Genomic DNA, 26,313 nt, shown 5'->3' on the forward strand with positions numbered 1-26,313 from the left:
TTTTTTTTGGCCTTGTAATAGTCAGTTATTCAGTGAAACGACAGACTTCTTTCTTGTCAAATATGTTGGACTCCTATTATTTTGTCCACCTAAACCCTGCCCCTTTCTTACAATTGACTGCAATCTTACATTCAGTCCTGCATCCATCCAATCAAAAACAAACTGACTGAACCAAGGGCCCAATAATCTGTTTTTCTTTCATGTATTTCACAGTACAGAAGAAAAGATCAGCTGCGACTTCTATTACATCGCAACTTTAATCGTTGTCAGTGTGAACATACCTTTAGGGTTCAGTTAATGTCACATTAGCAGATGATTAGTTGTAGTGCAGTTCTTTTTTTAAATTCACCCAATTAGTTCACACTATATTTTTAAAGCAACAAAGTCAAGTTTAATCTCTCTTTGATATGTGCCTGATATTTTCCTCTCCACACAGCTACAGATCACCGTTTTTTACGTTATGCCACATTACCACGTGAAATCGTCTGCACTGAGAATCTCACACCCTGGAAGAAGCTTCTCCCTTGTGGTTCTAAGGTTCAGATCATTACCTGCAGTTTAATAACTGGTCATTCTAAAGAAGGCAATAATTAATTAATGTTTTTGCTCTCTTTTTTTTTTCTCCAGGTATATATATATATACTATGCATTCCTGACTCGTCAGATTTTCTCTCTTAGGATGAGCAATGCACAAGTAAAGCGTGGGAGCTGAGACAAACTCTCAATGTTGTGTTTGATCACTACACTTCAGGCCAAGGCAAAAAGGGTGAGTAATAAATGAATGTTTGATGTTAGAAAAGGTCCCCCTTTATTTCAGTGTGCCAACTAGCCGTTTGTAGATTGATTTACCTCAAGTGTGGAAAAACTGTGATGCTTTCAAAACATTTCTCACTATGAGAACATAGTGAAACATTTGAAAGTGAGACACGTGAAACACAAATGAAACCTTTTTAAAGATAATAAAAAAAGGTGAAATCTAAAATTAAATTCATAAAAGCATAAAAATGGCCTTGACTTTGCAAAAGCTTTGGTGAACCTTATTTTTGAAATTCAGTGTGGTTTCTAATGTCAGAAAGTTGATACTATGCTCAGTCCATCTGTATATTACTTACTATATTCATCTTTTCACAGAATGGTCCCTGTTTAAGATGTTTTCTCGAACTCTGACAGAGGCTTGTCCTCTTGCTTCGTCTAGTAAAGTCTATGTGGACATCACAGACAACCCTGAGGTGAAACAGAAACAATAAAAATGCTTTCTGCTCTGTGATGCTTTAATGTTTCTGTAAATGGGGAAATAGAACTGGCTAAGAAGCTTTTTAAATTCTAAAATTCATTTCATAACTTTCCACTGTAGTTGACTGCTGTTTTCAGACAGTTTGAGTGTTGTGCTATTTGTCCAACAGGGGGAGCTGTTTGAGTTGAGTCCTGCCACTCATCTGCTCAGCCGTGCTGTGGTGCTGGGAGATCGCAGGACATATTCGGTATATGACCTGACCAGAGCTGAGACATTTGGCCAGTTACGTTCATTCAATCTCCTACTGCGCTGGAAAGGAGACAGTGGTATGAATGCATTTGATAGGTGGAGTCTATCTGATGCTTCTGATGTTTTTTGCATGGTTATTATTCTGAAGAACTGTTTATGTTATTGTTACAAAGTGACAATCTTAATGAACTTCCATCTGTGTTAATAGACCAGTCATGCCAACATCTTCTATGGTTCTTTCACCTTTAGGAGATATGCTGCGTCCTCTGCTGCATGCAGAGCGCTACGTGGCTGGTTTTGGGCTGCAGACAGGGGAAATCCACACCGTCATCTATAATAACCACCCATATCGGGCTTTTCCTGTACTATTAATGGATTCAGTGCCCTGGTACCTGCAACTGTACGTTCACACCCTGACAGTCACCAGCAAGTCCCGTGATAACAAGCCCAGTGAGTAGACACAGACCCACACTAGTATTGGTGCGAAATATAGTGTGTACTCCAAACTTTGTGTGCTTTCCATACATTTATCACTTGTTTTAGGGCAATTCTTCAATTAAGGTCACTTTTGACTACCAGTACTTAAATCATCTTGAAATTTACTATATTTGCTATAATATAGATTTACTTAAAATGACTAAATATTTCTTCTTTCAGGATTATATATATTATATAAGCCATTACGAACTATACTTTTTTTTTTTAATCATCCTTAGTGGACAGAACAAGTCCTGTGCTTAGGAGCACAGAGAATACAGACTTCATAGAACTTTGTGCCTTCTCCTGTAGGTTACATTCACTACCAGCCTGCTAAAGACCGCCATCGTCCTCATCTACTGGAGATGCTGATCCAGTTACCCCCTCACTCTATGACAGAGGTCACTGTACAGTTTGAAAGGGCCCTGCTCAAATGGACGGAGTACACACCTGATCCCAACCACGGCTTCTACGTTGGGTAAGACACTTGCTTATCAAGTATTTTGAAAGATCTCACCTCCAGGTTCTTTTGCAAGTCAGGAATTTTTGACTTAAGAATAATTGTTGTTGATGTATTTGTTACATATCCTGTGTGTCACTCCCTATATCTGATTGATGTACCATCATTATGTTATTGCAGGTCATCTGTCGTCAGTGCCCTTGTGCCAAGTATGGTTGCAATGAGCACCAACTTCACACAAGATCAACCATTGTTTAGCAGTTTGTAAGTATGAAGCGGCCTTGGTGTTAAAGGAATAGTTCATCCAAAAATGAACGTTTTCTGAAAATGTACTCACCCTCAGGCAATCCAAGATGTAGATGAGTTTGTTTCTTCATCGGGACAGATTTGGAGAAATTTAGTTTTGCTCACAGTGGATCCTCTGCAGTGAATGGGTGCCGTCAGAACCAAACAGCTGATAAAACATCACAATAATCCACAAGTAACCCACACCTCTCCAGTCCATCAATTAACATCTTGTGAAGTGAAAAGTTGCGCGTTTGTAAAAAACAAATTCATTATTCAGGCGTTTCAACTTTAAACCATTTCTTCCGGCTAAAATATGAATCTTTAATCCATAATATTTCTCCAATGAAAAAATCATTTAGTCTGAATCAGGAGAGAAATATACACAGATCAAGCTCTGTTTATAAGTGAAAACAGTCCAAAACAGTTCTAATCAATTTTGATGTAAGACGACTACAGGGGATAGACTTTTTCACTGGAGGAAGCGTTATTATGGAGTTTAAAAACGTCTTAATCATGGATTTGTTTCTTACACTGACTGGAGGGGTGTGGATTACTTGTGGATTATTGTGATATTTTTTATCAGCTGTTTAGACTCTCATTCTGACGGCACCCATTCACTGCAGAGGATCCACTGGTGAACAAGTGATGTAATGCTACATTTCTCCAAATCTGATGAAGAAACAAACTCCTCTACATCTTGGATGGCCTGAGGGTGAGTGAATTTACAGAAAATGTAAATTTTTGGATGAACGGTTTCTTTAATAGTAAATAAGTGTACCTTATTTGTTTTCTTTGTTTATAACATTTCACCTCTGACTTCCAGTGTCCCAGTCAAAGAAGAATCAAGCTACTTTGTTCGAGTGTATACCGAACCACTGCTGGTAAATCTACCCACGCCTGACTTCAGCATGCCCTACAATGTCATCTGCCTCACCTGCACGGTGGTCGCGGTGGGCTACGGCTCCTTTTACAACTTGCTGACCCGCACCTTCCAGGTGGATGAACCGAGTCCACCGCTGGCGAAACGATTGGCCAACTTCATCCGCCGCATAAGGGGAGTGCCACTGCTGGCTTAAACTGCTGAGAGCAGGTCTGGCACCTTAAATGTCCATATTAGGAAGCAGAGAGAATCGTGATGCTTAAACGGCAGCTGCTGAAGTTTTAAGATGCTTTTCAGGCCTGGAAGGACTTGATGCCAAGTGACTGTTCTGAACTTCTGTTGAACAAATGAGCTACCAAAATGGATTAGCCTCCTTTTTATGTTTTGTTTTGTGAGTCGCATAAGTAAAGATTAGCCACTTTTGTTTTGTGAGTCACATATGTAAAGTCATTTTTGCAATGTTGTTCTAGAAAACGATAACTTGCTGTCACATGAACATTTCTCAAAGGAACTGCATGGTTCGGGCATCTGGGAGAAATATAGATGGAAGAGCATGATGTTAAGTCGTCTCAGTGTACCAAGCCTCACTTAAACACAGACACTACAATCCAACTACTGGAACTGGACGTCTAAGAATGTGGCAAATATTTTCCACGTTCTGTAATGCACTGATATTTAAATGTGTTGTTTTTTTTGTTTTGTGCATTTGCCTCACCACATAATGACCTCCAGATTGGGTGTTATTGAATTCAAATTCTGAAGATCTATAACACTGGTTAACTTATCCATAATAAACTGACTGGAAACCCATAACGTGCTAAGAACAGTTTGACTCTTTAGTGCAACAAGTTTTGTTCGTGCCTCAAGGGATTTTGCAGAAGATTTTTTTTTGAGGGTTTAGGAAGCTATTTGGCATCCCGCTCAACTGTGCCATTCTGTTTGAATTCGGTGAAAGAGTCTCCACATTGGCTGATTGTAAATCTTTCAGTTATCTGTTATATGACTTGGAAATTTGTAACATATGCACTTAAATTGAAACGAAGAGATTTGCGGTAACTCACTGGTTGTCAAACTAAAATCTACCACTGATCAAATCATACTATCCAAGTACCACATCATCAGCTTCCCTGTTTTTGCCTGGCACTGCTGACTCAAGTATGTCGGCTACAATGTGTCCTAACTAGGCACAATACAAAACAAATTTCCAAAGACAAGCAATTTGTAGGTCCACAATGAATGTGAAACTGCTGTGCAACATGATACAGTCCTAGTCAATCGGAAGAGATTTGATGTTGAATGTATAATTATGAATGGGATTTGTAGTTGACGGTGCTACACAACATCATGCCATAGGAATGGAAACCAAGCAACTGACAAAATAGATAAGGAATTTATATATATATATATATAAGCAAAAATGTCAACAATTCTGTGTTTTTCTGTCAATATGGGGTGCTGTGTGTACATTAATGAGGGAAAAAAATTAACTTAAATGATTTTAGCAAATGGCTGCAATATAACAAAGAGTGAAAAATTTAAGGGGGTCTGAATACTTTCCGTACCCATTGTACATCATTCAAAAGTTTGGAGTCTTAAATCTTTTTTTAAGAGATTTTAAAATCATTCTAATATGCTGAAGTGATGCTCAAGAAAATGTCTTAAATATTTCTTAAAGTTCAAATTAACAACATTATAAATGTCTTTTGAGTTTATAGATCTTTTAATCAAATTAATGTGACCTTGCTAAATAAAAGTATGAATTTCTTTAAAAGAAATAAATAAAAAAAACACCAAACTTTTGAATGGTCGTGTATATATAAATATATGTTGAATAATCAAATGTTGTGTTTCTTAAACACAGGATGTAAACTTAGCTGTTTCCCACCAGACAGAATTCAAGGTCTTTTCACATTCCTGGAAGCTGATGCACATTAACCTCGGTTTAGCACAAATTCTCTTCATTTTTGCACTTTCTTCTCCTCTCTTTACATGACTAAATTGCTAAAAGTGCAGTGTTACCCAGCATTCTCTGACCGTTTCATTTCTGGTAGGTTAGTACTTTAGTTCAAAGCTTTTCCATCACTGTCATGTTTTTGCTGACAATTATTTTGACCCTTTTGCTGCCAAGCTCCTGGAGAGGATGGAAACAGAGGTCTCTTTCATTACAAGACGTTTTTGCACGTGTTTGGGTCTCGGGGAGGGGAACTTGTACATTCCTAAGCACTGATGCCAATGAGCTGTTAAGTGAGAAGAGAACAGCCAAACGAACACTGGCATACCAAAAATACCAACTCTTCAGTGAAGCTATTTTCTTTGTTATTTCGTGCCCAAAAATACACAACCACTGGAAGGTTTACTGAAACTATGAGGTTTATTCGGTGGTTATAAATGAGGAAAACAACCCCTATGAATAAAGCACTAAATGGCAAAAAAAAGTATGTATTATTATGCAAAATTAATCCACCAAAGACTCTTTCCGATGGTTAAATCAGCACGGTTCACTGCATGCATCCCCTTCGGTAGAGCACATCGACCAGGCTTCACTGCATGGACACAGACAAACAGTGTTCAGTCTCAGATATACTGCACAAAACACTCAAAGCAACATCATTTTACTTACAGAGTGAATTGTACTAAGTATTATTTCATGTTTATTCATTTTGTAAAGCCACCCTGTGTCTGGAATAGTGCTATATTATATATAATATGTAAAAATTATTAAATAAAATAAAACAAACTGAAAGGCAATGGGAAAGCTGCCCAAAAGCTGTAAACAAAAATTCCTAACATATAACAACATAATAACATTACATAATACTTATTATAAAATAAGACACAAACTGAGATGCCATGAGAAAGCTGACCGAAACAATATAATATAATATACCTGTATATGGAGCCATACATTCATGTCCACATCCATTGCTGCAGCATTTCTCATTGTTCGGACAGTCACTGTCATTGACAGAACTCAGCACACATTCCTGCTCCAAATGTTCTGTGTGGACACTCCTGGCTTTGCTGTTATACAGATACATGACAGAGAAACCATACCACTGCATGCTGAATGCCTTACTGTATATATACATATTCTATATATATATATATATGACTTACTGTATGTATGTATATATATATATATACTATTTCAGCCTTTCAACGAAATGTAATGTTTAATGCAATGTGTTACTTGCTGTTTCTTACTGAAAGCAGGTGGCACACACACAGCCCCGCAGTCAAAGACACAGCATTTGTGTCCTCCAGAGCAGTCTTTATCAGAAACACATCCCCGACTGGACGGCACGACCGTCAGCTTCGCCGGACAGTGACCCACCACTACAGAAGAGCAGCATCATAAGAGAGGTCAGGGAGTGATGTAAGAGTTTGCTTCAGCATCTTTAAGTCAGTGGTTTTCCATTATGTGTCTCAAACTTTAATAACATATTCACATATTTATCTGCTTCAAATTGAAGTAGTTCATAAATCTACTATTTATGCCTAAACTGTGTCAGCTAGCTTGAAATACAAGGTGCTTTTACAACCTACACGTTCAAAAAGAATTTTTCGAAGTTGTAAATTGAAGTATGATTATTGGAATATGTTTTACAAGAAAATACTGTTTCAGTCTTTCTACTTGAACATTTCACATTTAATTCAATGTTACCTGTTTTTGTTTGTAATTATTGGCTGAATTTTACTAGCAATTTCGGAGTGAAAATTGTTTCAGTTGTGTTTGGTGTGTTGTAATAGTGAATATTAATACTAATAGAAAAACATGGACATCAATTTATATTTTGTTAATGAATTTACTACTGAAACCAAATGGATGTGTTCAAATGAACTGTTATGCCATCCTCGTGGCTGCCAGTACAGTATTTCATCTTAAGCATTTTGATTCAAAACAACAGAAACATTTTGAGTTAATAGACTGAATACAATAAACCCATCAGACTTTTATTGAAGAACAAATAGCAGAGTACAGTAGTCCTTTAAAGAGTTAGAAGTTATAATTAAATCCCTTATAGTTAATTATAAGGGAGTTAAAATACAAACCATTTCGAAGAATTTGTTTCCAGGAATGGTGGCATACATCTCTGGTAAAAAAAAAATAAAATAAATCGTAACCATGTTAATATTAATATTCTTGTTTTACTGTAAAAAATAAATAATATTTTTTTGAGAATGTATGTATTTAAACTGAAATAATGTACATAGTTCACCTTTCACTGGACGTCTGTAGGCTACTGCATGTCATATTTTGTCAGGTACGTTTATGCATGTCTTCATGGAACATGGATCTTCTCACCTGTGCATGTTGTGGTCAAGCATCCGGCATGCTCTCGAGCTGCGACACACAGTGCGCTCTGCTGGAAGCGCGTGCGGAGGAGGAGAGCTGCAGGAGTCCGAGGCGCGAGGCACACAAAACTAACATGAACAAAAAACGCGTTGCTGGATCAGAACATCTGCTGAACTCCGCAACATAAAATAGGCTATTCAGTTCTGCTTAATACTTTAGAATAACTTCACCATCATCATCACAGTCCGTTTAGGTAAAGCGGAGGGGGCGCCAATGAGCGCATATTCTGGCGTTACATATGAGCAGAGTTGTGATAGAGTGGCACGACCACCCTGAAATATGACCGCCGCCCCCACTGAATCCCCCAACATTATTGGGCTAGAGTACTGTCAATCTGACGATGCCTGTATGCCATTGGATCAGAGCGCTGTCAATTGTTGCCTGATTGTTGCATGCAAAGTTTGCATTTGGAGCATTTTCTCTCTCTCTTTTTTTTTTACCATGCAATAAAGCTGAGTTCAAAGGCAATTTATAAAACTGGGACAGTAAAATGTGCACAAAATCAGTATTTTGTTAGGGCAGTATTTGAGGCAGTCATAAATCAATCTGGTCAAATCACGAAATGGGTTGATAGCATAATATTGCAGTGTGTACTGTAGAGGCAATACACACAGACAGAGACAGAGAGAGTGCTTAAAGGGGTCATATGATGTTGCTAAAAAGAACATTATTTTGTGTATTTGGTGTAATGAAATGTGTTTATGCGGTTTAAGGTTCAAAAAACACATTATTTTCCACATACTGTACATTATTGTTTCTCCTCTATGCCCCGCCTTTCTGAAACGCTCGATTTTCACAAAGCTCATCGCTCTGAAAAGCGAGGTGTGCTGTGATTGGCCAGCTATCCAGTGCTTTGTGATTGGCTGAATACCTCAAGCGTGTGACGGTAATGTTACGCCCCTCACCATACTGTGATGCCCTGTCTGGCCGGAGCGACGAGACAAAAACATTAAAACCCGTTACAAACTAGGCATTTGTTGCATCCAGTGGGGACATAATTACAGATTATAATGACTTATACTGTCTTTTTACGTGTTGCGTTGCATCACGCCACGTAAACATAAAACCATGTCTGCATTTGTGATCGGAGAAATGACAAACAACAAGCGCTACTCTACACTGCTCAAAACTCACGTTTGAATCGTCAGTGGCAAATACTTTAAATATGAAAAACATACTTACAGTCTGTGAGTCAGAACAGCCGGCATTGTAGTCTACTCTCCCAGGATCAGGAAACAGTCCTCCATAAAATGCGCTGCACACATCTAAATATTTGGGTTGAACTGTTCTGGAACAGTGTTGTGAATACAACTTAACCACTGATATCTAGTCGTGTCCTCTTTAGGAAGGCGAAACAAAGTAGTTTTGCAATCGCTTTCACAACGAAACACAGCGTCACACACGGCGGGCTAGAGTCGCATCATATGACCCCCTTTAAGTGAGTGTGCATTTATATTTTGCCTCTAGAAAACTTTCTTTTCTAACTTGCACCTCAAAAAGGTGTGCGTTTTTGCACCAATGCATGGCTAAAGGAACAGTGTGTTGTGTAACATCAAAGATATTAAGGAATTCTATAGTCTTATAAAACTTCAATGGCCAATTAAAAAATATTGGTATAGTAAAATTCGCCAATTCACAAGATCAGTACATCCTTTGTTAAACCGCTTTGTCGAATTGAATGAGTGTGCATTTATATTTTGCCTCTAGAAAACTTTCTTTTCTAACTTGCACCTCAAAAAGGTGTGCGTTTTTGCACCAATGCATGGCTAAAGGATCAGTGTGTTGTGTAACATCAAAGATATTAAGGAATTCTATAGTCTTATAAAACTTCAATGGCCAATTAAAAAATATTGGTATAGTAAAATTCGCCAATTCACAAGATCAGTACATCCTTTGTTAAACCGCTTTGTCGAATTGAAACGCATCCTTAAAGAAGTGTTGAAATGCTGAATCAATTAATTCGCTTCTAACAGCACTTAATGGGAGCAGCGTCACACACATAGAGGGCAGAGCGTCGCATCATTTAAAGGGGAATAGGAATAGGTATTTCGCCTAGGGCAGGGGTGTAAAACTCAATTCCTGGAGGGCCGGTGTCCTGCAGAGTTTAGCTCCAACACCTGCTTAGAAGTTTCAAGTATACCTAGTAAGACTTTGATTAGCTGGTTCAGGTGTGTTTAATTAGGGTTGGAGCTGAACGCTGCAGGACAGTGGCCCTCCAGGACCCAGTTTTTGTGACCCTTGGCGTCAAAATGGCTAGAAAAGGGAACAGTAAATACTCATGCTTTCAAGTTGTTTTTGTTTGCATTTTCTCAATGGTAGTTGCTCAACTTGCACAATGTAACCCCATTCAGGACGATGCCATCTTTACATAATGGGCACTCAGTTCCAGAAGTGTAAGTATTTTTTTAATCACTCTATCTGTAAAAGCCACGTGACTGTAGTAGAGCCATCCATATAAGTTTGCAATGTATTGCTTAAGTTTGGATGAAGTAAGATAAGATACTTTTTTTTGCCACATAATAGTTTGAATTTAACTTTGTACGATGCAATCATACCAGACATGGTTTAAACTTGTTTTATGGCAGTGTGTGGGCTGATCTGAAACTAATCTCTTACACACTGGTTAATTTTACTCGAAGAAACCTTAGTGGAAACCCCTCAATTTCTCCATGGAAGCAGTTGCACAGGACAGCTTCCCCCCCCCCCCCAAGGATTTTTGGGAAAAAAGAACTGGCATTTCCTCTGTGGATGAGGCACATAGAGATATTTGTCAGCAGTCATGCATGTTAGCAGTGCCATATGATTTCAAGTGAATAGGACTCTTTGTATAGAATATAAAATTGACTGTATGCATCTCTTTAGAATAGATTACGCACTGACAGTAATGTGCATCTAGTGGAATGCTGTAAAGTTTTATGTGATCACTAGATGGCAGGTGACTGGTGCTTAAAACTAAGCTGTACTGTAGGTGTCTGTGCTCTCAATGCAGTGTATAGTGCTGTAAATGAAAATCACATTTGGGGCCTTTAGAGAACAGTATGTGTGATGGGCTATGCTCTCGAAAGATAAAATATTTTTCAAATGTGATTCACAGATATACAAAAAACAATGCAATCAAAGGGCCATATAAAGCTTTGAGAACTGGGGCCAGTTGCATAAACAAAGCCACATATGCCTTATCTAGTCTAACCAACTACTAGTTAGCCAAGAGATAATAATCTGTCTTACTTTTTGGATTAAAATTAGACCAATATGTTTTTATGTAACTGACTTATTCAAGTTATGACCAGAAAAAAAAGGCTCAGATATTAAAACTTACATTTTTGAAATTAACAACTATGCAGTATTGGTGGAATGATAGTGTTTTATGTATATGTGTGTATTCAAAATCAGTCAATAAAAAGGTTCTGTTAGACATATAAAGGCATCAAATTATATGGGGGAAAAAATCTCTTAAACGTTGTTTAGTGTTTTTTTGCACTGGCTAAATAAACTGCTGTGACCAGAAGTTTTAAAAGTACTCTAAAAATAAAGGTTAAAACTGTAGTTTACAGCATCACAAAAACATATTACTATGTGAAGGCTTCTGTATTTGACAAATTCATTCATAATTTACACCAAAAGAGGAAATTCCCTTTACTTTAAGAATTCATACTGCATTCTTCACTGAAAATCAAATCAGTCCAAGGCAGCTGAATGTAAACAGTAGAGTTTAGAGTAGACAGCCTCGCTTAATTCTTTCCATTGTCCACTCTAAATAATGTGCGCTAGAGGTGCTGAAATGAAGGTTGATATGTTTCTGTAGCTCAAGGCTACTAAATACAAGACGCAAAACAACTGGGCTGCAACTCGTGACAGCTGAAAATAAGGAATCAAGTGGTTCAAACGTTCTGTGTGTCACACCACAACCCAGTTCAGTATTTTATAGAATGCAAAAATAAAGGGTAACAAGTTCAAGTTCAATTTTTTAACATTAGTTAATGCACTACAGCTATCATGAACTAATAATAAATGCAGCAGCATAATACATTTTTATATATTACACTATTGTTGCTTGTTAAAATATTAGTTCATAATACGTAATGCATTAAAGGAATAGTTCACCTAAAAATGAACATTTACTAACCCTTAGGCCATTCAAGATGAGAGAAATGTAACATTATTTATCAGTGAATATTCCCGTCACAATGAGAGTCCAAACAACACAATAATCCACACGACTCCAGTCCATCAATTAACATCTTGTGAAGCGAAAAGCTGCATGTTCGTAATAAACAAATCCAACACTAAGGCGTTTTAACTTTAAACCATTGCTTCAAGCTAAAATACAAGTTCTTGAATCATAATGCAAGTTTTATAAGTGAAAACCGTCCAAAACAGTTCTGAACAAATTGGATTTTGATGTGAGAGCACAACTGGGATGAACTTTTCCACTGGAGAAAGTGTTATTATGGATTATGGACTTTCTTACAAACACTTCACAAGACACTAATTGATGGACTGGAGTCATGTGTATTATTGTGATGCTTTTATCAGCTGTTTGGAGTCTCATTCTGACGGCACCCATTCACTGGAGAGGATCCACTGGTGAGCAAGTGATGTAATGCAACATTTCACCAAATCTGTTCCGATGAAAAAACAAACTCATTTACATCTTGGATGGCCTGAGGGCGAGTACATTTTCAGCAATTTTTCATTTTTGGCTGAACTATTCCTTTAAGTAATGTTAACGAATTGAATCATATAGTAAAGTGTTACCAAATATTAAAATAGGCTATAATAAATGCTACGGAAATGTGCCCATGAAATGTATACGAGTTTTAAAGTGATAGAAAAGTTGTGCATTATATTACTTAGTATTAATTCCACAGGTTTCCTTAGTAATCTATCATACATATTGCTTTCAGAAACATCCCTCAAAAATGCTAATACTCATATAAAAAAGAAAAAAAAAATCCTGAATGTTTACGGGACATCTTCACTTTTGCCCTTAGCCCTGACCAGCCCCTCGCTGTCCTCGATGCTCTCTTTGATTAGACACTCCTTTAGGTTCGGCTGATTCCTGATATCAATGCCCTGCTCCTGGATCTCCTGCAGAAGAGCTTCCCAGCGCTGCTTGTCCTTCGAGATCTTCCAGGACAGTCTGACGTTGGATTGGAGGAGTGGGATAAGCAGAGGGTGCAACTGGTGCTGCTGACACCGCATCCAGTGTAGACAGCATCACTGATTATAATGGGTTCTATAGTATATTGTCGCGCCGCTCGCATCCGGTGTAGACACGGTGTAAGACTGGACTTACAGTGCATAAAGAGTTATATGCTGACCACATGCAAAACTATAAGGTTGCTCTCTCTACAGCAAAAATAAATATTATTATGCCAGTTTAATTGGGTCTGGTGTGGGAAATACAAAATCTCTTTTTTTTCTGTGGTTAATAATATTTTAAATCCACCAGATTCTTTTACTCCTAATATATACTCCATGGCACTGTGTGAGGCATGTCATTTTTTAACAAGAAGATTGAAAACATCCATCAGCAAATGTTTGTACCAAACCCAGATTGTCAGTAAATCTATCCTAGCTCTGCACAATCTTTCCACTTAAATTTTTCTACTTTTAAACTACCAACTACTGAGGAAATTGTCTCTATTGTACGAAAATCCAAATCTGCACCTTGTCAATTAGATCCTATTCCAACTTACTTGCTTAAAGCTGGTTTACCGGTTTTTTCTTCTTTAATCACTGATATTATGCATGCCTCACTTCTTTCTGGTACTGTTCCTCCTGTATTAAAAACTGCTGTAATAAGACGTATTCTCAAAAAAACAGGGGCAGATTCAAATAATTTTGAGAATTGTTATCCTATTTCTAATTTACCGTTTCAGTCAAAAATTCTTGAAAGGACTGTTGTATTCCAGCTCCAGGTTCATCTCTCTCTTAATAGTTTATATGAGCAGTTTCAATCAAGGTTTCATCTGTATCATAGTGTTGAGACTGCACTTGTGAAGCTTTCTAATGATTTATTAGTAGCTGCAGACTCAGGTCTTTTATCAATGCTTATTCTTTTAGAATAAAGTTAAGTGCAGCATTCAATACCATCTCACACCCCATACTGTTGAGTAGACTGGAGTCCATTGGAATCACAGGTACAGCTCTGTGTTGTTCGTTCCTATTTTATGTATTAAATTTGTAAAACTTAAGCAGTTTAAATCAAATTCTACACCTGTTACCACTGGTGTCCCGCCGGGCTCTGTTCTGGGACCTCTTTTGTTTATCTTTTACCAATTGGTTTTATTTTTTAGGAAATATGGGGTTCAATTTCATTGTTACGCTGATGAAACCCAACTTTATCTATCTTCAAAACCTACCATTGTGTTTTCTCCGACTTCTCTTGTTCAGTGTTTAGATGAAATAAAAACCTGGTTTTCATGTAATTTTCTCAAACTTAACAGTAATAAAACAGAAATACTTCTTGTCGGTTCAAAAAACACTCTGGCCAAGTCAAGTAGACGGTCTATGACAATTGACAATTCTCTAGTTTCTATATCTAAACTGGTTAAAAGTCTGGGTGTCATCTTGGACAGCACTTTAACATTTGAAGCTCATATTAACGTTACTCGTTCAGCATTTTTCCATATACAAAATATTCTTCGTCTCCATCCTGTACTCTCAACAAAGAGTACTGCTATCCTTGTATATGCTTTAGGGTAACACTTTATAATAACTTTCATTTATAAATCATTAAAAGACATTATATAATGCTTAACAGATCATTAGTTAATATATATTCACATAGCTAGAAATATGAGATAATGTTCTTGTTCATGTTTACTACTGAACTTACTAACCATTACCTAATGATTAACATATGATTATTTAATGTAAATTGAAATGATTTGTATACTGTATATCTCTTTGAATATATATATTAACTAATGATCCATTAAGCATTATATAATGTTTGTTAATTATTTATTAATGAAAGTTATTATAAAGTGTTACCTGCTTTAGTAACATCATGAATTGACCACTGTAATTCCTTGTTTTATGAACTCCCTTCTAAATTTTTACACAAACTTCCGCTAGTTCATAATGCGGCTGCACGAGTTATTTCCAAAACTTCCATATCGGAGCACATCTCTCCTGTGCTACAAAATCTGCATTAGCTCCCTGTTAAATATCGCATAACTTTTAAATCTTGCTTTTAACTTACAAATTACTTAATAATTTAGCTCCCTCATACTCATCCGATCTCCTTTGTAGAAATACTCCTACACGTATCTTACGATCTGCCTCTGCGCTCACTCGGACAACTTCTATGGGGTCACAAACTTTTGGTTATGCTGCTCCGTATCTATGGAATTCACTACCGGTGGATATTCGTAATAGTCAAAGTCTTGTGGTTTTTAAATCTAGACTTAAAACTTATTTAGGCAGGCGTTTATGTAATGTTTAGTTGCAGGTAGGCTGTGCTGCCCTATTGTTTGATGATTTTGTTTACTAATATATGGTGTCCTTAAGTGTCGTGAAAGGCGCCAATAAATAAAATGTATAATAATAATAATATATATTTTTTAAAATGTCTAAGAAAAAAATATATAAAAAAATATTTTAAAATATTAGCCCACCAATCAAAGTTATGTAGCGTGACCAATAAAGTCTTTATGGAGACTTTGAAGATTTCTAGAATCCTTAAATAACATTTTTAGAGTTATGGAGATTTTTAGAGTCCTTAAATTTACATACAAATTTTTCAAAACCATATAAAGCCAATATGTATACAAAGAGTACATTTAATTTTCTAAAACTTACGCGTTTTAAACTAGATTTTTACAAGACTTTTCCTTTTCTTGAGTGTGAACAGTCTAATTGGTCTTTTTCCCAAATATTAAATGCTTGTTTGAATGTTGGTATAAAAACTGTTTTGGTAACTTTCAAAAAAAAAAAAAAAAACTGGCCGACTGAAAAATGGTTCTTGAAACTTGACTGAAATGGTTCACAGTTGGGGTTAGTGTACTTACCACATACTTGGAATTTGTTTCATGGACAACACTGGCATCAATCACCTCAAAAATGAGTTTTTCAGGAATGCAACGAGTTCTTGAGCTCCGCCAGTTTTCTTGCCGTTGTCTGGTGATCATGTTCGAGGTTTTTGGGGAAGGCCCTATAGGGCTGGTCTCTATAAACCAAAGACAAGATTAACTGCAACTGTGAAGCATCAAGTGAACTAAAAGTGAACAAAAAAAAGAAGTAGTGAAATCTGCCTACAAACACATTATTGTAAATTCACAAGAACCATATCCAACAAGTTCAGAGTGCACTTAAAGGAAGAGCTTGTTCCAACCACAGGCTGTTTTTAAAAGAAGTATTTTTCCATACAATGGCAGTTCACAATGACCACAGCTGACAGATTTTACATCACTGACACCAAAAAACACTGCTTTCCAGATTGTTTGGCCACACATCAATTTGAAACCACAGAATGGAGAAAGTGATTCAAGAACTGCAAGTGCTGAGATGATGTCCCAAATTTGAATCTAGTCCTTATCGTATGACTTCAGAACATTTGCTATGTGCCGTGTAAAGTCAAACGGACTAATTTTTTGGTGTGTTTTATTTTTGTCTTTTTTTGGAGCTTGACAGCTCCGATCAATAATAATAGCATACACTACTGTAAAGCTGAAAGTTTGGGGTCAGTAAGATTGTATAAATATTAGTTTTATGCAGCTGGGAAGCATTAAACCGATCAAAAGTGACAGTAAAGATGTTACAGAAGATTTCTATTTTAAATAAATGCGGTTTTTCGTTTTAAATTTTCTATTCATCAAAGAATCCTGAAAACAAAGTTATATAATTTCCACATTTATGATAATAATAATAAATCTTTCTTGAGCATGAAATCAGCATGATTTCTGAAGGATCATGCGACACTGAAGACTGGAGTAATGCTGCTGAAAATACAGCTTTGCATCACAGGAATAAATCACATTTTGAAAATATATTAACACACAAAAAATGCTATTTTAAACTGTACCAATATTTCACAATATTTATGTTTTTACTGTATTTTTAATCAAATAAATGCAGTCTTGGTAAGCATAAAAGTCTTCTTTAAAAACATTACAAAATCTGAATTAAATCCTAAACTTTTGAACCATAATATAACTTTTGGAGCAACACATGGGTGAGTAAATGAATTTTCATTTTAGGGTGAACTATCCCTTTAACAGCTTCTGAATGTGAATCCTGGACTTCAGTTCAATCTGGAAAGCAGTGTTTTTTGGTGTCAATGATGTAAAATCTGTCAGCTGTGGTCATTGTGAACTGCCATTCTATTCTACTCATACCTTACAACTCCGGCTTTGAAAAACACACGTGTTATTGATGACTACCTGTGCTGCTACATGCATTATCTACAGACTCTCCAAAGAAGTCAGAGTCGCTGTCTGGCCCCGACGCGTCTCCTGCATCCTCAGAGTCCAGGACCCCTTCCCCCTCAAAGCACAGGGTTCCTCCGAGTCTTGCCGACACGCAGTCCGTGTCGTCCTCAAGCTCAGAACTCTCTGGAAAGTCCTCTGCTCCGTGACCGTCCGTCTCCGAAGGAAGCTCCCCTTCTTTGAACAGTGTACGGCGAAGTCTGTCGAATAGTTTAGAGGCCATCCCAGCTTTTCTCCAACCCTGAAGAGCACAACAGACACACGATCCCAACACCACCTTGAGAAGCATTCCTGAATACAACAATATGTGTTCAAATCATGACTTGTGGCAGATCTGGTAAAACTACTGATTAGCAAAAGTGTCAAACAAGCCTACAGAGTGAGCCAGTAATGGAAACACTGAAACTCCAAACCTCTCATGAACTTTCATTGAGCTGCGTTTCACAGACAGCAGAGAAACTGATCTGTCACATACATATTTATTATTTATAGAGGGGTTTGGTGAAAAGAGCCTCACGGCAGCATAGGATTTCTGCAATCCTGAAGTCTGAGTAAAAGCAGATGCCACAACAAACATTTATCACTAAAGCTTAGAGCACATACATAACGCAAAGTCTCATTAACACTTAACATACAGCAAATTTGAAGTTCTCCTAATAATTCCCATAACCAAACTATATGCATAATCATTCATTATTTACACATGTGAAAACACCCATGAAAGTGGGAGCGTGTCGGAGTCTTAGCTTTGCTAGGTGCTTGCTAATAACGCCGAGCTGAAGCAGCAGCGCTTTCAAGCATTATGAGAAGAAAATGGACCATAATCAAACAAATTAATCTCTTAAATCCAGCAAGTCTCTGATAAGCAGCACTAAAAAGACGCAGAGTTTGAGCTTAACTCGCTCAACTTTTCTTGCTAACTATGGCTAATCCTAACATTTCAACTCCAAAGGGATGAAGAAACACATGAAACACATGGATATCTGCACTTACGCGAGTCACAGACCTCTACACCAAATACGATCAGCTCTGCATGCTGCTGGATAACTTATTGTCATGTGCAAATAAAGAGCCGGAGCGGTGTAAACATGGATGGGGGGGTAATCGCTGACCATTAGAAGTGGGCGGACACTCGCCGGACAACTGAGAAAACATTTAACATACTTTCTTAAAAATATATTTCTTAATATATTTATATATAATGTTGTGCCTTTTTGTGCAGCTTGGCTTTTAACGAATAATTATTTAATTTATCATGTAAATGGTTTAAAACGAAATTGTTCCAATAAAAAGTGTTTTTATTGTGTAATTTATCTGGCATCCAAATTTCACTTCGAGCATGTGAACATGATTCTGTGACCTATATATTCAAGCTGCATATTTATTACATCAAAGCTGCAGCTTTCTCGCTTTTTCGGCTTTTTATAATAACATGGCTTTAAAACTGGAAGTCAGTTACTCCTAAGTGATTCATCACAATTAAAAAAAAACAACGTAATTTGGTAATGTACAGTGAAACTAGTCGCAGGTTGGATTACTTTATGTCTTTCAGTTACACTCCAGTCTGACAGGTGGCGCTGAACGCAACTCATGTTAGCGCGGCAAGCAGAGAGAGGAAGAACATCAGCAAGACGCGGTAACAAACAAACAAACAAACAAACAAATATCATAACAGTCCTCATATCGCTTTGGGTCTGTGTAATGTTATGGCATCCAAAAAGACCTTAAACATACGTAAAGTGGAGAAAACAGCTTCGAGTGACTCGAAAAAGTAAGATTTCACATTTAGTTCTTTAATTCATTGTTTATATATAACTTGTTGCTTGTACAATATAAACAGCAGTCTGACTCAGTTGTGTTTTTACATAGTTTTCTGTAAAGTATTATATTTATTACCTCTTGTGAAAACACTTGTGCTAATGTTGGTCTTGTAAAGTTGGATATTTAAAATGTGTTTATTTAAATATATGTTAGAATATTTCCTCACCGTGACCCAGGCGACATAGTTCGGAAATGACAATGAATAAACCAACCTGACTTGCTTTAAAAATGAAAAGTAAAGTAATTTATGTGTTTGACATTGACATTATTACGCCATACAACTAAAAGTCATGAAATATCTGCATCTGTTACTTAAGTAAAAGTGGTTCAAAGTCCAAATTTAACTCATTTGGACATCACAAATTAATATCAAGTTGTCATTTAACTCATTCTTTTTTAAGTCATTTGCCACTGCCATTGATGCCACGAGACACAAGCTTCCTGTGAAGAACGTGGACATCGGAGAGGACGCAGGCCAGTTTTTAGGTCAGATTTGTGGGGTGGATACTATTTTATAATTTGATGTACTTTCTATTTGCAAATGTTTTGTCAATTCAAATGATGATTTTAGATTTTATAGTGATTCCAACCTGATTTATTGAATAATTTTTCTCTTACACAGACAAAGCTGTTGAATGTCTGAATCAGAGTGCACAAGTCTTGCAACACTATACAAAGGACATGCCCACTGAGTGTGAGGCTTCAACGGAGTGTCTTAGAGAGATGAACAATACAGCTAATGAAATCAGCCAACAGTTGACAAGGTAGGAGCACTTCAGTCTCCATATATGAAAGACTCGCACCTTACAGAGCTTGATATTTTCTCTGTGCCATTCTTTATTTACAGGTGCATCTCAATAAATTAGAATGTCATGGAAAAGTTCATTTATTTCAGTAATTCAATATTAGTGTATTAAATAAATTCAATGCACACAGACTGAAGTAGTTTAAGTCTTTGGTTCTTTTAATTGGAATGATTTTGGCTCACATTTAACAAAAACCCACCAATTCACTATCTCAACAAATTAGAATACTTCATAAGACCAATAAAAAAAACAGTTTTAGTGAATTGTTGGCCTTCTAGAAAGTATGTTTATTTACTGTACATGTACTCAGTACTTGGTAGGGGCTCCTTTTGCTTTAATTACTGCCTCAATTCGGCGTGGCATGGAGGTGATCAGTACTTTAACTGATTCCGTCTTTGTTTGGTTTTATTTTCATTTTAGGACTTTTTCGGATCTTCTGGAGGTGTCTTCATTAGAAAGCCGGGAGACAGTTTTGATCCAGCAGTCACTGGAGGAAGACAAGCTCGGACAGAGCACAGCCCAGACACTCTTCTGTCCCTCCACGTCATGATTATACATTGTATGAATATCACATCGGTTTGCAATTAAATAATTAAAGTATGTAAAAAAAAAATCAATGAATTGTAGGTATTTATTTCATACATTGCTACAGAATGATTAAGTGAATTTGTCATGTTTAATCAGACTGGTGGAGTGTTTTTTTATTTAAAGCATATTGATTCATATGTGTATTATAACTTAATAACACTTTTTAGTTAAGTAGATCAACAGCCTACACAGTATGTATGTATGTAGATAAAGAAATATGTGATACCATACTTATATTTTATTAATAACTTTAAGCCCTTTACACCTAACATTAATTACTGCTAACTGAACTGACTTGTGAAGGGAATTATATAGTAAATTACTCTGGTTGCTTTTAATGGTCAGATATGCAATCCACTTTTCCTACAAAAATAACCATAATAAAATCTATTTGTACCCTGTTTAATTTTTTATAGTTTTCCTGTAGTATTGCACAGTTTATTTCATGCTCATTAAAAAAAATCTGAAATACTTTTATTTTGTGCTTTTTTTTTTTGTATGTTTCAAGCGTACTAAATGATCGGATATGACGTACAGTTGTTTGACAACTGGCGACCAATCGGAGTCGTCTTTACGGCAAGTGACGTCTGAGGAGTTGCCCTCGACCCGACCAATGAACAAGACAGCCATGAGCAGCGCGTGAGTGTCCCTAAAGCTTGTTTTTATTTTGATGAACACGTTATATATAGATGCCGATCAAAAAGCTTAACTGTTAACCATTTGATACAAAGAGTCTCCACAGACAGAAACAGACTTCGTTCGTTGTGACCAAGCTAATGCCGTTACAGTATAAAGCAGCACATACAGCTAGCAGGTTACTGCATGCACATGTCAGATTGTTAATGAACAGAATGTGTTGTGGTGGTGTAGTTTGGGAAGAATACATTTTCAGTCATTGTCAGCAAAGAGCAAAAAACTAGAGATGAAATATACTCTCTCTCTCTCTTACACACAACACATGTCAAAAGTTTAGAAAAATAATATTTAAAAAAAGTCTTGTGTTTACCAAGGACACTTTTTAAAAGAAAAAAAGTTAATACTGTTAAATATTACAATTTTAAGTAGGTGTTTTCTATTTTAATTTATTTTAACATGTAATTTATTCCTGTGACGCAAGGCTGAATTTTCAGCAGCCAATACTTTAATAATTTGCTGCAGTTTTGATCAATTATTATTGATGCCTGTGGTTCTTTTTATTATCAATGTTGAAAAGAGTTGTGCTGCTTAATATTTTTGTGAAAACCAAGTTGTTTTTTTTCAGGATTCTTTTATGAATAGAAAGTTCAAAAGAACAGCATTCATTGGAGTAGAAATCTTTTGATCAATTGAATGCTTCCTTGCTGAATAAACGTATTAATTTAAATCTTATATACCCCGAATGCTAGTGTATCACAAAAACATTAAGCAGCAAAAACTGTTTTCAACATTGATAATAATAAGAAATGTTTCTTGACCAGCCAATCAGTATATTAGAATGATTTCTGAAGATCATGTGACACTGAAGACTGGAGTAATGATGCTGAAAATGCAGCTTTGATCACAGGAATAAGTTACATTTTACAATAAATTAAAATATAAAACAGTTGTTTTAAAGGTCCCATATTGTCAAAACTGAAATTTCCTGGCTTTTTTCATGATAACTGAGGTCTAGGTGCTATGTAACTACCATTTAAGTTTCAAAACAGTAAGTCCACAGTTAAATTCACAAGCCTGCTTAAAGTACTAGGTATTTTTCACGAACCGTTGTGACTTCCGTAAAAAGTTGACGTCAGAACTTTAATTGTGATGATTTTGGCTCACATTTAACAAAAACCCACCAATTCACTATCTCAACAAATTAGAATACTTCATAAGACCAATAAAAAAACATTTTTAGTGAATTGTTGGCCTTCTGGAAAGTATGTTCATTTACTGTACATGTACTCAATACTTGGTAGGGGCTCCTTTTGCTTTAATTACTGCCTCAATTCGGCGTGGCATGGAGGTGATCAGTTTGTGGCACTGCTGAGGTGGTATGGAAGCCCAGGTTTCTTTGACAGTGGCCTTCAGCTCATCTGCATTTTTTGGTCTCTTGTTTCTCATTTTCCTCTTGACAATACCCCATAGATTCTCTATGGGGTTCAGGTCTGGTGAGTTTGCTGGCCAGTCAAGCACACCAACACCATGGTCATTTAACCAACTTTTGGTGCTTTTGGCAGTGTGGGCAGGTGCCAAATCCTGCTGGAAAATGAAATCAGCATCTTCAAAAAGCTGGTCAGCAGAAGGAAGCATGAAGTGCTCCAAAATTTCTTGGTAAACGGGTGCAGTGACGTTGGTTTTCAAAAAACACAATGGACCAACACCAGCAGATGACATTGCACCCCAAATCATCACAGACTGTGGAAACTTAACACTGGACTTCAAGCAACTTGGGCTATGAGCTTCTCCACCCTTCCTCCAGACTCTAGGACCTTGGTTTCCAAATGAAATACAAAACTTGCTCTCATCTGAAAAGAGGACTTTGGACCACTGGGCAACAGTCCAGTTCTTCTTCTCCTTAGCCCAGGTAAGACGCCTCTGACGTTGTTTGTGGTTCAGGAGTGGCTTAACAAGAGGAATACGACAACTGTAGCCAAATTCCTTGACACGTCTGTGTGTGGTGGCTCTTGATGCCTTGACCCCAGCTTCAGTCCATTCCTTGTGAAGTTCACTCAAATTCTTGAATTGATTTTGCTTGACAATCCTCATAAGGCTGCGGTTTTCTCGGTTGGTTGTGCATCTTTTTCTTCTACACTTTTTCCTTCCACTCAACTTTCATTTAACATGCTTGGATACAGCACTCTGTGAACAGCCAGCTTCTTTGGCAATGCATGTTTGTGGCTTACCCTCCTTGTGAAGGGTGTCAATGATTGTCTTCTGGACAACTGTCAGATCAGCAGTCTTCCCCATGATTGTGTAGCCTAGTGAACCAAACTGAGAGACCATTTTGAAGGCTCAGGAAACCTTTGCAGGTGTTTTGAGTTGATTAGCTGATTGGCATGTCACCATATTCTAATTTGTTGAGATAGTGAATTGGTGGGTTTTTGTTAAATGTAAGCCAAAATCATCACAATTAAAAGAACCAAAGACTTAAACTACTTCAGTCTGTGTGCATTGAATTAATTCAATACACGAGTTTCACAATTTGAGTTGAATTACTGAAATAAATGAACTTTTCCACGACTTTCTAATTTATTGAGATGCACCTGTAAACTTTAACTGATTCCGTCTTTGTTTGGTTTTATTTTCATTTTAGGACTTTTTCGGATCTTCTGGAGGTGTCTTCATTAGAAAGCCGGGAGACAGTTTTGATCCAGCAGTCACTGGAGGAAGACAAGCTCGGACAGAGCACAGCCCAGACACTCTTCTGTCCCTCCACGTCATGATTATACATTGTATGAATATCACATCGGTTTGCAATTAAATAATTAAAGTATGTAAAAAAAAAATCAATGAATTGTAGGTATTTATTTCATACATTGCTACAGAATGATTAAGTGAATTTGTCATGTTTAATCAGACTGGTGGAGTGTTTTTTTATTTAAAGCATATTGATTCATATGTGTATTATAACTTAATAACACTTTTTAGTTAAGTAGATCAACAGCCTACACAGTATGTATGTATGTAGATAAAGAAATATGTGATACCATACTTATATTTTATTAATAACTTTAAGCCCTTTACACCTAACATTAATTACTGCTAACTGAACTGACTTGTGAAGGGAATTATATAGTAAATTACTCTGGTTGCTTTTAATGGTCAGATATGCAATCCACTTTTCCTACAAAAATAACCATAATAAAATCTATTTGTACCCTGTTTAATTTTTTATAGTTTTCCTGTAGTATTGCACAGTTTATTTCATGCTCATTAAAAAAAATCTGAAATACTTTTATTTTGTGCTTTTTTTTTTTGTATGTTTCAAGCGTACTAAATGATCGGATATGACGTACAGTTGTTTGACAACTGGCGACCAATCGGAGTCGTCTTTACGGCAAGTGACGTCTGAGGAGTTGCCCTCGACCCGACCAATGAACAAGACAGCCATGAGCAGCGCGTGAGTGTCCCTAAAGCTTGTTTTTATTTTGATGAACACGTTATATATAGATGCCGATCAAAAAGCTTAACTGTTAACCATTTGATACAAAGAGTCTCCACAGACAGAAACAGACTTCGTTCGTTGTGACCAAGCTAATGCCGTTACAGTATAAAGCAGCACATACAGCTAGCAGGTTACTGCATGCACATGTCAGATTGTTAATGAACAGAATGTGTTGTGGTGGTGTAGTTTGGGAAGAATACATTTTCAGTCATTGTCAGCAAAGAGCAAAAAACTAGAGATGAAATATACTCTCTCTCTCTCTCTTACACACAACACATGTCAAAAGTTTAGAAAAATAATATTTAAAAAAAGTCTTGTGTTTACCAAGGACACTTTTTAAAAGAAAAAAAGTTAATACTGTTAAATATTACAATTTTAAGTAGGTGTTTTCTATTTTAATTTATTTTAACATGTAATTTATTCCTGTGACGCAAGGCTGAATTTTCAGCAGCCAATACTTTAATAATTTGCTGCAGTTTTGATCAATTATTATTGATGCCTGTGGTTCTTTTTATTATCAATGTTGAAAAGAGTTGTGCTGCTTAATATTTTTGTGAAAACCAAGTTGTTTTTTTTCAGGATTCTTTTATGAATAGAAAGTTCAAAAGAACAGCATTCATTGGAGTAGAAATCTTTTGATCAATTGAATGCTTCCTTGCTGAATAAACGTATTAATTTAAATCTTATATACCCCGAATGCTAGTGTATCACAAAAACATTAAGCAGCAAAAACTGTTTTCAACATTGATAATAATAAGAAATGTTTCTTGACCAGCCAATCAGTATATTAGAATGATTTCTGAAGATCATGTGACACTGAAGACTGGAGTAATGATGCTGAAAATTCAGCTTTGATCACAGGAATAAGTTACATTTTACAATATATTCAAATATAAAACAGTTGTTTTAAAGGTCCCATATTGTCAAAACTGAAATTTCCTGGCTTTTTTCATGATAACTGAGGTCTAGGTGCTATGTAACTACCATTTAAGTTTCAAAACAGTAAGTCCACAGTTAAATTCACAAGCCTGCTTAAAGTACTAGGTATTTTTCACGAACCGTTGTGACTTCCGTAAAAAGTTGACGTCAGAACTACACAGTCACCGCCTTCAGTCACCACCCCGAGCACCGCCCACCGTCCCACCCTCCTTTTGCCAAACCCCCAGACAACATCACGTCCATGCCATTGCTGAGCAACAACAACAGAAAAACATGTCGAAAAGGTTAACTTTAACCACAAAACCAGATCGGCCGACCTGTAACGTTACACTCTCACTCAAAGGATGGACGATCTGAAAGGATTGTTACTATGAGGTGGATCACATCTAATGTGTAGTAAAGACAAACTCACCGTGTCCATCTAGTCATGATGACGATGTATATACACATTTCAATTTCAGCAGGCAACTATTTTTACAGCTACATTATTGTTCTGGCCACAATTAATCACAACAATGTATATACAGTTACAAATGATTATATATATATCGTCAGTTTGTTGTTTCACACACATGCACACAGACATTATTTCATACACGACATAGTCGTGAGATGCAAGAAACATAGACATATGGCAAGAAATCTGTAGAC

General features: G+C 36.6%; 4 protein-coding genes across 6 annotated transcripts in view; 3 read left to right on the forward strand and 1 right to left on the reverse strand.

Moving 5' to 3' along the window:
* The window catches only part of LOC107593938 (GPI transamidase component PIG-T-like), a 9,667-nt gene extending 5,269 nt beyond the window's left edge, over window positions 1-4,398 (forward strand). The window contains exons 6-12 of the mRNA XM_016283843.1: window positions 679-766; window positions 1,132-1,229; window positions 1,404-1,560; window positions 1,733-1,933; window positions 2,273-2,438; window positions 2,601-2,684; window positions 3,532-4,398. Coding sequence (XP_016139329.1) covers window positions 679-766; window positions 1,132-1,229; window positions 1,404-1,560; window positions 1,733-1,933; window positions 2,273-2,438; window positions 2,601-2,684; window positions 3,532-3,784 — 1,047 coding nt within the window. The 3' untranslated portion in view covers window positions 3,785-4,398. The remainder of the gene's footprint in view (window positions 1-678; window positions 767-1,131; window positions 1,230-1,403; window positions 1,561-1,732; window positions 1,934-2,272; window positions 2,439-2,600; window positions 2,685-3,531) is intronic.
* A 1,524-nt stretch (window positions 4,399-5,922) lies between these two features.
* LOC107593961 (sorting nexin-21-like) lies at window positions 5,923-18,503 on the reverse strand. 2 transcript variants are annotated; one of them, XM_016283875.1, is made up of 8 exons: window positions 18,376-18,503; window positions 17,338-17,623; window positions 15,967-16,124; window positions 7,895-8,013; window positions 7,642-7,682; window positions 6,793-6,924; window positions 6,476-6,609; window positions 5,923-6,131 (listed from the first exon to the last, which is right to left on the reverse strand). In XM_016283875.1, the coding sequence occupies exons 2-7, from the start codon at window positions 17,603-17,605 to the stop codon at window positions 6,560-6,562; spliced, it is 768 nt and encodes a 255-aa protein (XP_016139361.1). In that variant the 5' UTR covers window positions 17,606-17,623; window positions 18,376-18,503; the 3' UTR covers window positions 5,923-6,131; window positions 6,476-6,559. The 2 variants fall into 2 exon arrangements, with proteins under 2 accessions (XP_016139361.1, XP_016139369.1); XM_016283883.1 differs by lacking the exon at window positions 18,376-18,503 and adding an exon at window positions 17,759-17,804.
* LOC107594411 (HAUS augmin-like complex subunit 8) lies at window positions 18,337-20,605 on the forward strand. The gene is made up of 4 exons (XM_016284442.1): window positions 18,337-18,375; window positions 19,605-19,689; window positions 19,826-19,967; window positions 20,430-20,605. Exons 1-4 carry the CDS (start codon window positions 18,337-18,339, stop codon window positions 20,557-20,559), a joined length of 396 nt encoding a protein of 131 aa, XP_016139928.1. The 3' UTR covers window positions 20,560-20,605.
* The window catches only part of LOC107593949 (SAC3 domain-containing protein 1-like), a 13,932-nt gene continuing 8,160 nt past the window's right edge, over window positions 20,542-26,313 (forward strand). Inside the window, exons 1-2 of one of the 2 annotated variants that reach the window (XM_016283862.1) lie at window positions 20,542-20,568; window positions 21,106-21,236. In XM_016283862.1, the coding sequence (XP_016139348.1) occupies window positions 21,124-21,236 (113 nt within the window). In that variant the 5' untranslated portion in view covers window positions 20,542-20,568; window positions 21,106-21,123. Of the gene's footprint in view, window positions 20,569-21,105; window positions 21,237-24,547; window positions 24,679-26,313 lie in introns of those variants that run through there. The other variant, XM_016283853.1, reaches the window with a different exon arrangement.

The sequence above is a fragment of the Sinocyclocheilus grahami genome, unplaced genomic scaffold, assembly GCF_001515645.1.
Source record: "Sinocyclocheilus grahami isolate Dianchi unplaced genomic scaffold, SAMN03320097.WGS_v1.1 scaffold10.1, whole genome shotgun sequence".
Lineage (NCBI taxonomy): Eukaryota > Metazoa > Chordata > Actinopteri > Cypriniformes > Cyprinidae > Sinocyclocheilus > Sinocyclocheilus grahami.